At 45.8% G+C, this 12,470-nt stretch overlaps 1 protein-coding gene across 2 annotated transcripts in view; it reads right to left on the bottom strand.

The window, feature by feature from the left end:
• The window catches only part of E2F3 (E2F transcription factor 3), a 76,244-nt gene that overhangs the window by 7,250 nt on the left and 56,524 nt on the right, over positions 1-12,470 (bottom strand). Inside the window, exons 2-4 of one of the 2 annotated variants that reach the window (XM_047102678.1) lie at positions 6,153-6,264; positions 4,301-4,502; positions 2,596-2,754 (exon numbers count right to left, since the gene is read on the bottom strand). In XM_047102678.1, coding sequence (XP_046958634.1) covers positions 2,596-2,754; positions 4,301-4,502; positions 6,153-6,264 — 473 coding nt within the window. Of the gene's footprint in view, positions 1-2,595; positions 2,755-4,300; positions 4,521-6,152; positions 6,265-12,470 lie in introns of both variants that reach the window. The other variant, XM_047102677.1, reaches the window with a different exon arrangement.

Raw genomic sequence — 12,470 nt, 5'->3', positions numbered from 1 at the left:
CAATTTACAGGGGGGAAAAAAGAAGTAAGTTCTAATACCCATATATTTTCTGAAACTCTGGTAACTTCTATCTGCTGCTTGACTATTAGCAAATGTCAGCAGCCACCCAAATGAATGAGTGAGTAGCAAACATCTTTTGGCGGAAGAATTCAGAAGACTGCTCAGACGGACAGCCCGTATTCTTAAGGGCACCCGGGCTATGGGTGATTATACACTGCCCATTGATAAGACCGTCATTATTTCTCTGTTACAAAAATCATCCTTTGTAGGATATTATTAACTGTCAATATTTCAGTGTTCACAAGGAGGAGAAAAGCAGCTTCCCAAGGCTCTGCTACTGAACAAACTTGAGAAACACTGCCGTTAGAAGACAGAGCAAACAGTATTTCAGTACCCTTGCTAATGACTTCTACTCACTGAACAATTCTTTTGAGTGCCCTGGCAGGCAAACCTGAGAGGATATCATGAAAGAATATGGTACTTACTACATGATAAAAGTATTCACGCGAGCTTGCCTAGAGAGACACGTTCTTACTCGGCAGTAAAAGAACTCACGTAGCTCTCTTCTATAAGGCACACGGAGTGACATAATTAATGTACAATGTCTTCTAGCCTGTTGCATTTTTTATGTTAGCCCACAAAAAATGCCTAGGATAAAACAGCAAATCACAACTCAATGAAGGCCTTTCTGCAGGTAATGTAATACAGCACATAGAGTCAATGATCTGACATGTTTAATACAGAAATAGGGTTTAGAGAGCCAGGAGGAAATGTCTCTTAGAACAGTGGACTTTTATTAGAAATTGAAGGAAGCTAAGGAACGTACTTTGCAGAGTAAAGCACATTCACTTCATATCTGTATATCGTTTTAGGGGCATCTTCACAGACTATCTTCTTTAAGTCTGAACGGTTCAGACAACGGCTAATTCGGTGCTGAGCTTGATGGGACAAGCTCACGTGGGAGTCCAGGTCTTAGGTCCCCATTTATTTCATCAAGGAAGCAAACTGACTGTTGTGAATTTTTACCGAGAACGCTGGGGGAACTGACAGCCAGGTACCTATTCCACAGCCCACTGTCAAAAAAAGCTGTGTGACAAGAACTTATTAAAAACTCATCTACAATTACTCAACATGCTGCAGGAAGGAAAGTTTCAACACATTTGTGAACAAGCTGTACCACATTCGGAACTGAGTGGCGAATTGAAATAAATTGTGCAAACGCATTTTCTAATCTTACAAATTTAAAAGTACTTCCGCTGTGGCTCCCTCCTGAATTTGCTTTTTTGGGTTAGCAGCTCCCCGCAAGGAAGCCTTCAGTTTCCGGAACAATGGCCCCAGAGAAAGCTAATGTAGGGGACCATGCCGTAAGCTACACATTGCAGAGAGCTGTCAATCACGGACAACCACCCCGTCTCTTCCTCCACGGGGCTCCCGACTAAACAATGAAGGAAGCAGCCCCACTAGAGTTATTCTGCGTTCTCTCCTGATAAACCCACTCTGGCCACCACCGGGGGTTCAAATCATCACACCTCTTCTCCATGTCACTAATCATCAGCTGACAACATGAATCTTTCGGTCAACAGAAAGCGAACAATCACAGTAGCAAAATACTGCCTGAATTGGAAAATATATGTCCCCACACCCTCCAAGGGGAAGCTTATCAGCCATAAAGGGTAATGTGGAATGATCACAAGTGGGGAACGCAGATTAGAGATGGGGGGTCTTAAAACATTGGCTTTGTCTTCTTCTAGAAACTGAGAATACTGCAAAATCTTCTTGTCAACATAATGAAGTAATCTTTCTCCCTTCCTGCTGGAAGGGGGGATGATGAACAGTAAGTTTTCCCATGATGGCCAACAGATTGTCAGCCAGTTGACAAGAACTGGCTTTAAAAAATTTTACTTCCAGAGACTAATGTCTGTAGATGAATGGATAAATTGAGATGTCGCAGGCCTTGGGGCCGGGGGTGGGGGCGGTGCAGGTGGGGTGGGGGTACTTCTGAAATCCTGGTGCTATGAATCAGCATTAACGCATGGGAAGTTATAGTGTGGTTTTTCTCTACTCTCTTTATTCCTTCAGCTGTAGCCCAGACAGATTCAACAAATTCCGATCGCTCCAATATCTGATGAAAAGAAAATAGAATGTGAGAACCCCAACATGACAGCTAACGCCCACCAGAAATCTGGGGAGCCAAAGATGAATCTGCTGGGTGTTGTCATTAATATTAACACCGACACCTTACATGTCTTATAATAGTGCTGCCTTACGCTATGAGTGTGTCCATATGTCCCAACCACACATAAATAACATGCTTAAAAAAACAAAAAAAACCCCAAAACCACAGTCACCACCCAGCTATCAAAATAGATAGGAGAAGATACTGTCCAGTGACTATCTTTCCATAAATACTGAGTTCTAAAACCAAGATAAGTGGATTTACACACACACACACACACACACACGCACGCACACACATATACATGGACTTGGGTGAAACCAGAGTAAAATTCTACCTGTGCCTAACAGTCAGCCTGTCAAGTCTCGATGTAATCTAGAAGGCGCTAACGCCCAAGGAACAGGTGACACAAAGGATATCTTTGATTCTCTGAATCCTCGGTTAGCAGTTTGAGGTCCAGGGTGCAGGTTTGGATCAGCTCATCTAATTTCTTCTCCTCCTGGCTGAGCTCGGTCACTTCCTTCGACAGGCCTTGACACTGGGCCAGCATGCCCCCGTCCTCAGACAGACTGCAGCCCCTGGAAACCGAAACACAGACTCATCATGGCTGCTGGGGGGGACCAGAGGTGGGGGTGGAAGGGAGGGAAGGGAGAAATGGTCTTTTGAGTAAATGTCTCCTCTTTTTTTTAAATTTTTTAAAATGTTTATTTAGTTTTGAGAGAAAGAGAGAGTGAGAGAGAGAGAGAGAGAGAGAGAGAGAGGAGCAGAGGCAGGGAGACACAGAATCCAAACCAGGCTCCAGCTCTGAGCTGTCAGTGCAGAGCCCAACGCAGGGTTCAAACTCATGATCCGTGAGATCATGACCTGAGCTGAAGTTGGACGCTTAACTGACTGAGCCACCCAGGCGGCCCTAAATGTCTCCTCTTGACACAGGTCACGCTGCTTGTTAGCCAATTGTTAAAATCAGAGCATTTATACACCTATTTTTTTTTTTTTCTCCACACCGTCCTTCACCTCTCACACCATAGAAACTAAGTGGGGAAAAAAAAAACAACAAAACACAACAACCCAAAATCCAACACTGCTATTTTCAGGTTTCTTTTCTCCAGAGGAGGCCTGTTTCTTCAGAAGGCTCCAATTCAAAGGGCGAAAAGAGGGCCTCCTCCCTGCCACATGCCTCCTGGGGGGAAAGAGAAAGAGAGGGAGAAGAAGGATAGAGAGACATAGCGAGAAAAATTTGAAAGAAAAGATGAGGAGTGGTTCAAAATTCAACAAAATATCATCCGAAAAGTACAAAAGACCTAGGCAGTTTCTGAGGGCCTTATACCAACCACCGACAAGGAAAAGGAGGTTAAGGGAACGGATCTGTGTGCTCTATGGGAGAACAAAGGCCACTACCCAACAGGCCAAAATGGGTCACTGAGTCGTCACAAAATTCCAAAAAAGTACAAAAAGTTACCCGCTCATCTTATCGTGTCTGAGGTACTATTTTTCCAAAGCTACCCTCTAAGAGGTTGGTTCCTCCCCACAACGCTTTCAAAGTTCCTTCTAAAATAGAGGCTCTTCAGGCGTCCCGTCTAATAATTCACGAGCGGCATGATCATACATGTAATCACACGTGTGGGTGGCAAGTGTTAACATCCCTGCTTTCCAGAAGGAACCGAGGCAACTAAGTCTTGCCTCAGTTTACTCAGAAAGTGAGGTGGCCTGCTGGTCGAGCCACGGCTAAGGATAATGTGGCAATGGTGTATACACACGGATGTGTTAACACACAGCGGTCGTTCACTTCCAAACGCCTGTTAGAGACGAGCCAACGACACGCGTGAGCAGCCTTTAGATTTGCCACGGGAGCACACACGTGGGCATCGCCACAGCAGATGAACGGCATCTTACTTGACATCTGCAGGCCCCCCCAACCCCCCCCCCCCCGAATCCCAGGATCCCCTGGCTTGAGGCTAATCAAGCTTTTCGTCTCTGAAAGTATCTAAAGAGAAGGGCTCTGTGCAAAGAGGCTCTGAACTTCTGACAAAGGACCTGCTTGAGGGGCGGGGAGAAGGGGACCTCGGAAATGGAGTGTGGGCGTGGACGTGAGACCTGGGACCGGGGCCCGTGGCTCGTACTCACATCCACTGCACGTTGTTTTTCGACTTCTTCTTAATGAGGTGGATGCCTTCCAGCACGTTGGTGATGTCATAGATCCTTCTCTTTTGCACTTTCAGTACCTCCGCTGCCTTGTTCAAATCCAAGACCCCATCAGGGGACTGGCTCAGTAGCTGAATGAACTTCTTGGTGAGGAGACCAAGGGATGTGTCATACCGTGTTTTTTCTGAGGGAGATTTTGGAGCTTAAAGAAAAACAAAAGCCGAGCGGGTGGGGGTGGGGGGACAGGGAAGGGGGAGAGGTAAAGAAATGAAGGGTTTCTTTGCAGGTAGGCAAGCCCTCTTTCCCGCTGCAGCCCAAGTATTAGTGTTGAAGCAAAGCTGTTGCTGTCGTGTTTTGGTAAGTTACAGAAAGCTATGAAATTGCTTTATTAGAAAAGGAAGGGGGCGCCCGGGTGGCTCAGTCGGTTGAGCATCCGACTTGGGCTCAGGTCATGATCTCGTGGTTCACAAGTTTGAGCCCCGCATCGGGCTCCAGGCTGACAGCTCCGAGCCTGGAGCCTGCTTCTGATTCTGTGTCTCCCTCTCTCTCTGCCCTTCTCTGTTTTACACTCTGACTCTGTCTCTCTCTCTCAAAAATAAATAAACATTTAAAAAAAAAAAAAGAAAAAGAAAAGGAAGGGACAGGACAAGTTCTTGTTTGATTATAAAGCGTTTTACTGTGAATTTCTTGGGAGTTTCTACTTTGGCTTCCCCTACTCTCTGGGTCTAGTGAAGAATCCCACACATAGTGGGTGTTCAACAATATCTGTTGAATTAATGAAAAAGCGTGATAGCCTCAGGGGAGCAGCACATGGGGAGCCTAACCTGATGGGGCCAGGCTGAAAAGTCTCCCCAGCGTTTCATGACGGGCTCAGACAGACTCAATTTAACTGGCTTTGCAGACTCCTCTGTGTGTGTGTGTGTGTGTGTGTGTGTGTGTGTGTGTGTGTGTGTGTGACATGATGGGCTCAGACAGACTCAATTTAACTGGCTTTGCAGACTCCTCTGTGTGTGTGTGTGTGTGTGTGTGTGTGTGTGTGTGTGACTTATTCACCACTTTTTCAAATAATGCTTCAAGTGGATGAAGAATACTGAAACTGCCTTTCAGTGGAATCGCCCCATCCCTCTTGAATGCAATGTCCTTATTCAATATCGTGTTTACTCTCTCACAGGTGCCCAGGTCAAGGCTTTCGCTGAGCATTACACACCGTTTGTGGACTGCCTCATTCATAAACTCCATGAGAGGAGCGAACAAAGTCTAATTTAGCATCTATGTTAAATGCCAAAGACATAAAGGACTGTTTAGCTGTTTTCAACCTACTTTTTTCTCCCAGAAAAAGCAATCGATGGAAAGGAAAACTAGCTGCAGTGTATTAGTGTCGGTCAATTCTTACACTGCCTTCCGCTGAGTTAGAGAGATTCAGGCTGGCGCAGACATCCCCGACCCTGGCACGGTTTGTCTAGCCCCAGTTAAGCCTGCTCTCCAAAGTCATGTCTGTTAAGGAAAGTTAAAACTAAATTTGATTATAGAATGGTATAGAATTTAAATTTGCATAGAATACAAAGAACTTGTATTCCAAGTGGAAAAGTGAAACCACACACATTCAAAGAGGCCCGCCCCCCCCCCCCCCCCAATCAGTATTCAGGTCCCGAAGTGACTCGAAACCCTTTGCGGGGCATCTGCAGACACTGTATTTAATTTTCTGGATAGGAACAGAGAGGTGAAAAAGGACACAGCATGCCAGCATTATTCACACCTTGGCATCCTCTCGGCCACAAGCTTTGAAAGGTGGGAAGCCCATACCAAGGAGAATATGAGATGAGAGCATCCTTACTTTTTGGACTATCTGGACTTCGAAGTGCAGCTCTTCCTTTGCCCTTAGGGGTTTTTAAGCCATCGGAGAGGTACTGATGACCGCTTTCTCCCAGCTCCAGCCTTCGCTTGGCCTGCAATGTGAAAGCACAAGCGTTGGTCACTGGGCACGTGGGCAATCACAAGGAGCGGGGCTGTCTGTGACCTGTCCCTGCCAAGGGCTGCGGGCACCTGCCGGCTCTCAGGCCTCTGCTCTGCCGCACGCGGGGCCCTGGCCCGCCCCACACCAGGTTCTGGCTCCGGGGGCCGGGCTATCACGTCAACTCTCTTCACCTGCAACGGATTACCCATCAGGTGGAGGACATAGCCAGTGGGCCTTTAGGATTAGGATCAGGAGCCACCTGTTCGTTCGTTCGTTCGTTCGCTCGCTCATTCATCCATTCATTCATTCAGCATACGTGCCAGGCGTGGGGCAAGACACTAAGACGCCAGCAGGCATCGCGGAACATAAACTCACTTTTCCCCTGCAAAACTTTGCCGCCGACCTCATCTCTAATCTGGGCAGGACCCCCTTCCTTGTGCTCCCGCAAACACTCTGTTTATTTGTATCCTCCACTTATTGCAAAGAAGGGTTATTTTACTTCTCTGTGTCTCATTTCCTTTAAGGCAGGGACCGTTTCCCACTTATCTTTGTATACCTAGTGCTTGGCACAGAGCCTGGGTTTCTGTAGGTGTTCAATCACTCTCTCTCTCTCTCTATTTATATTCAATGCGAGAGTGATTGAACAGTAACACAACTAGTCACAGACTACAAATGGTCACTCACCGGAATAACAAATACTGCAAATGCCCCTGGTATTACCGTCTCCAATTCTGTCATCACACCTGACGCGTGGAGGTCTTCAAGTTTTTAATTTGATCTAATTTCACTACAAAAATATCCACCTAGTGTCTACGGACTGGGCACTGGGCTTAGGGCACGCAGGTGAAAGCAAGATAGGTTAAGAGTCCCTGCCTCCCTAGCGCGTAGAGTCTGAGAGGAGACAGATCACTGAAGTAAGTAATTATTGTGTGCCAACGTCTGGGTGTGACAGGTGTCCAGACAGGAACGGTACCGACTGGACACCCCACAGGGCCATGTGCCTCTAGGCTCATTTCTGGGGCAGATCCTCCTAATGGGGAGATGCACAAGTTCACAGAACTCCTCAGGACATAGAAACAGAAGTAAGAGCTTCGCCGGCTTCTCTGTAGAAAGTGATCAGTTCATCTCGTTCTGGTCGCTACAGTGGCCACAGCCGCGTGTGGCTCATCTGAATCAACATGTGCTCTAGGTGTCAAATGCACACTGGATTCTGAAAACGTGCCACCCCCCAAAAGGGCAAAATCCATCACCAACTGTTTTTATATAGATTACACGCCAAAATGATATTTTGGCTTTCCAAAATATTATTAAATCAGACAGTATTAAAATGATTATTTCACCTGTTTTGTTTCATATATATTTTTACTATGTGGCTTGCATTTGTGGCACATATTAGCTTTCCTTTTTTAAATTAAATGTTTGTTTTTAACTAATTGAGTAATAAAATAAAAATAATTGAAAAATGCTATTTTTTAAACTTTAACGTTTATTTATTTTTGAGAGAGAGACAGAGCGCAAGTAGGGGAGGGGCAGAGAGAGAGGGAGACACAGAATCCAAAGCAGTTTCTAGGCTCCAAGCTGTCAGCTCAGAGCCTGACTCGGGGCTCGAACCCACGAGCCTTGGGATCATGACCCGAGCGGAAGTCGGATGCTTAACCGACTGAGCCACCTGGGCGCCCCACGTGTTATCTTTCTGTTGGGCAATGCTGGGCTGAAGTTCACTCTCAAGGCCTAGGAACGACGTTCAGAAAATTTCTTAACTTCATCTTCCCCTCCCAAATATTCTGTCAAATCCTCGTGTGGGCCTGTTGTTTTGGTTGGCCTGGCAAACACTCTCTTCGTTAGGTAAAAGCCTCTGACTGTCTTTGGGGAGCACCCCCCTCCCTGTGCCAGCACAGGCACATCTGTGCACACAGGTGACCTGGGCCTGCCGGATCTTTGTGTTCCATCCTCCCCTCCCCCACAGTGACTGGGCCGGATGGCACATGACCAAACCTGGGTGAACAAAGGCCAACTCAGGGATTTTTCTGGAACCGCTGGCAAGAAGGGGTTGTGCCTTCCCAGGAAGGTTGACAGTAGCCAGAAACTACCCGACAACAGAGGCTCTAGAGGGGAAGGTGGAGTGAAGACACGGAGAGAATGGGGTCTAAGGCCATCACTCAAAACTCTGAATCAAGTCATATGCTGGGGACAACAGCTGGTCTTTCCCCAGACTTCTCAGTGGCATTGGCCAATCAAAGCCTCAGTGAAGAGCGGCAGGGTGGGTGGGTCACTTCTTGCGGCCTGCAGGACCTTACCACTGATAGAGGCAAGCTCCATTTGAGGCTCACCTAGAAGTAGAGAGGGGAACAGCTTTGCTACGGAGGCTTTTTCTCTCCACAGAAAGCCATCCAAGAGGTACACCGCTGTATTCTTTCCATGTTAAGGTCCCCAGCAGGGAGTCAAATGGGAGACCCAGAACTCTTGGGCTCCTAAGTCTGTAAACTCTTCCTGAACACTCACAATAAAGAATTGCTCACTGGCCAGGGGCCTGGGGGCATATTAGTTTTCCCTCCCCCATCCAGGCTACTGTTCCAAATTGCTTTGAGGCGAAGACCCATGGAAAGCAGTAAGCTTGTAGGCTGGGGAAATTCCCAGAGATCTGTTGCTAAGAAACGGAGATCTAACTTCAAGGACCAGGACTAGGCTGGTTGTGTGACTTTGGAGAGTTGAACCAATCTAAATACTTGATGGAAAATCTAAATCTTAAGGGCACTTCTACTGCCAGAGAATCCTTAAGTCCTAGAATCCCCATGATCTATGAGATCTCAGCCTCTAAGGGGATAGATCACCAAGCCTATACATCTACGCCAAAAAGAAATGAGCTGAGGAAGAAGGGCAGCCCCAGCAAATCCTCCTGGAGGGTAGAAATTGGGGGCGGTCATATCGGCTACACGAGCTATTCCTGCGGAGTAGACGTGACAGGCTTTGAGAGGTGATCACTGCGTCATTTTCCTTTTCCAGATGGACGTTTCTGCCAGGCTATCCTGTTAGCATTCCTCCGCGCTGTAGTGGAAGGGGCTGAACTGGATCTGAGATGAACACACAGTAGTCCTTAGGACTTACAGGTCGCAGGCCTGAGGACGGGCACACTAACTGGAATCTCTCTGGGGAAAGAGCTAGCTGAACATTTGATACATCATGGAGCAGCATTACCTTAACAAATTTAGGCGCACGTGCTTGGTAAAAACAAACACACAAACAAACAACTACATGGGGGGTTTTAAACAGTACGGGCGGTCTCTGCTCACACCAGGACAGATGGAAATCTCTCTCCCATCAGCTCAATTTTTGTTTCTTTTGAGTGTGACCATCTCCCTGAACTGTTGAGTTCTTCTGTTTATAAAGAGATCTTCATATCACATGGCCCCTATCAGTAAAGCAACTCATCTATCTGGTGCTCAGCGGAAGGCCCAGCCATCTGGTCCTAAGTAGGAATAAAGGCTGGACGGGAGAGAGGTTACGTAGATCGCCCACGTGGCATCTTTCTGAGGTATTACCAAGTGTGGCTTTTATTATAAATGAAGTAGGTGCTAATTTTAGAATGTCAACCCAAACTAAGATGTTGTAATGTTAAATTTCTGAAAAAAAATTAAAAAAAATTATATATATATTAGTAATAACTGTCAGGCAGCCAAGCAGTGGGCTGGGGCGGGGGGGAACATCCATAGTTTCTGCCCATCTGGCATCTGTGGACCCTATTTTTGCCTTCGGGGAAGAAACTTCTCCACAATTCTTAGTTCAGGTGGTTTCTTTGTCTCTAAGCCTGATGAGCAAAAACCCTGACACTGCTCAACATCTTAGGCTGGCCCTTCCCATCGAGGGTTCAAAGGTGAGTGTTGTAACCTGGGCCCACCAATCAGCGTATTCCGGTATCCCTTGGCTAATGGGCCTATGATCAAAGCAGGAGAATCGGCCAGTGTGGGACTTTTGTTAGAAACGATGGGGAAAGTACTGGGTTCTTTTCACTGGGAGTTATTAGTAGGAAGTCAGCCTGGGGCTACCTGGGAACTGAGCCAACATGGAAGTAAAGAGCTGGAGAGACTGAGTCCCAATGCCTTCAAGTGAGGTGCTAGAAATAGCCATGACCAAAGGCAGGTCTACCCAAGACTTCCATTTTGTATGAACTAACAGATTCCCTTTTTTCGTAGAAGAAAACTGACTTCGGTGACCATTATTTGCAGCCTGGAGTCCCGATAGATCTAGCATGCTAGCATTAGCTAGAACTCAAGGGATATTTGAGTGCTCATAATGTATCATGCACCATGGTAATTACTTTTCACTTGATTATGTTATCTCCTTTTCACAACGTCCCTGCAAGGTAGTTGTTATTATTATTTCCCATTCTACGGGAGAAAACGGAGGTTTAGAATGCTCAAATAACTTTTCCAAGATCCCGCAGTCGGTAAATATGCCTACTCCAAACCCATGCTTATAACCACTTTAAGGATTGTGAAAAACTGCCACATGAAAATATTTGAAAAGTTATATTAAACTGATGCCATTTAACTTTATGATAAATTTAGAGCTTTATTTATTTATTTATTTGAGAGAGAGAGAGACAGCACGCAAGATCATGAGTGGGGTCTGGACAGATCTATCTATCTATCTATCTATCTATCTATCTATCTATCAAGAGAGAGAGAGAGAACCCCAAGTCAAGAGTTGGACAGTCGGGGTGCCTGAGTGGCTCAGTTGGTTGGGTGACCGACTTCAGCTCAGGTCATGATCTCACTGTTTGTGGGTTTGAGCCTTGCGTCAGGCTCTGTGCTGACAGCTCAGAGCCTGGAGCCTGCTTCGGATTCTGTGTCTCCCTCTCTCTCTCTGCCCCTCCCCTGCTCGCACTTTGTCTCTCAAAAATAAATAGTTAAAAAAAATTAAAAAAAAACAAGAGTTGGACAATTGATTGTGCCACCCAGGCACCCCAAGTTATTTTATTCATGACTTTAAAAAAACTTTCCTTTACACAATAAAAGGAATATGGAAATTCAAACAGCACAAATGTGTCTATGAGGAAAGCAACTCTTTCTCCCACTCCTGATCCCATCCCCTTCCTCAAAGGCAAGACTATTAAGTTCCTTTGATCTCCTTTTAGACAATCTATGTGAATATACGTATGTATACAGAGACCATTGCACTTTACAAAAAACTGTACACCAATGATGCATTTATTAACACAGGATGACCTTATTTTTCATAGCTACATAATGCTGGATTCATTAGTATGCCACAACTTGTTAACCAAATACCTGCTAATGGATAGTCAGCACTCTTCTACTGTAAGCATTCATGATGGCACTGTGGGGTGGGTATCACTATGCCCACCTTGCACTGAGGCAGAGAAGGTAAGAGTTTACCTTAGTGAGTCATAGATACCAGGATTTGAGCCCACGACCTCCCTGGACTCATGGAAATGGCCCTCCTGTTGCCATAGCAACTTCTGGGCTACCGCGGCCTGACTGCCATCACAACGCACGTGTATGCTCCAGGCTTCCTCCCTGGACCATGAGCTCAGCTCTCAAGTAGCCTTGCACACGGCATGCACTCAGACAAATTCACTTATTTATTTTGAATGAACCAAGGAATAAATTCCCAAAGTCTCTTGGCAGGTAAGGCACAAAGCTCTGACATCACAAACCTGTAAGGTTTGTATGTATGTACGTGGAATGTACATATATATACACACACACATATGTGTGCATGCATACGCATACATATGCTGGAGACTAATCGCTACATATTTGGGAAGATTTTCAAGAAACATATGGGGGAAAAATTAAAGTTGCAGAAGGACACATCTGAAGATTTTATAAAGGTAAAAAAACTATAAAATATAGACTTCGCTCTAAAATTTTCCATGTATCCATAGAGGAAGACCCACATCAAATGTTAATGGAGGTTATCTCTGAGAAGTAAAATTAAATATGGGGTAATGACTTCATGTTTATAGTTTGTAAGATTTATTTGACAAAGCAATGTGTCTTTTTTTTTTAATTTTTTAATGTTTGAGAGAGAGAGAGAGAGAGAGAGAGTGTGAGCAGGGGAGGGGCAGACAGAGAGGGAGACACAGAATCTGAACAGGCTCCAGGCTCCGAGCTGTCAGCACAGAGTCCAATGTGGGGCTCGAACTCACGAACCTTGAGACCATGACTTGAGCCG

Source organism: Lynx rufus, unplaced genomic scaffold (assembly GCF_022079265.1).
Source record: "Lynx rufus isolate CCGP_SWC_20201006 ecotype Redwood Valley unplaced genomic scaffold, mLynRuf1.p SCAF_6, whole genome shotgun sequence".
NCBI classification, from domain to species: domain Eukaryota; kingdom Metazoa; phylum Chordata; class Mammalia; order Carnivora; family Felidae; genus Lynx; species Lynx rufus.
This window is presented reverse-complemented; position numbering and strand designations above follow the sequence as displayed.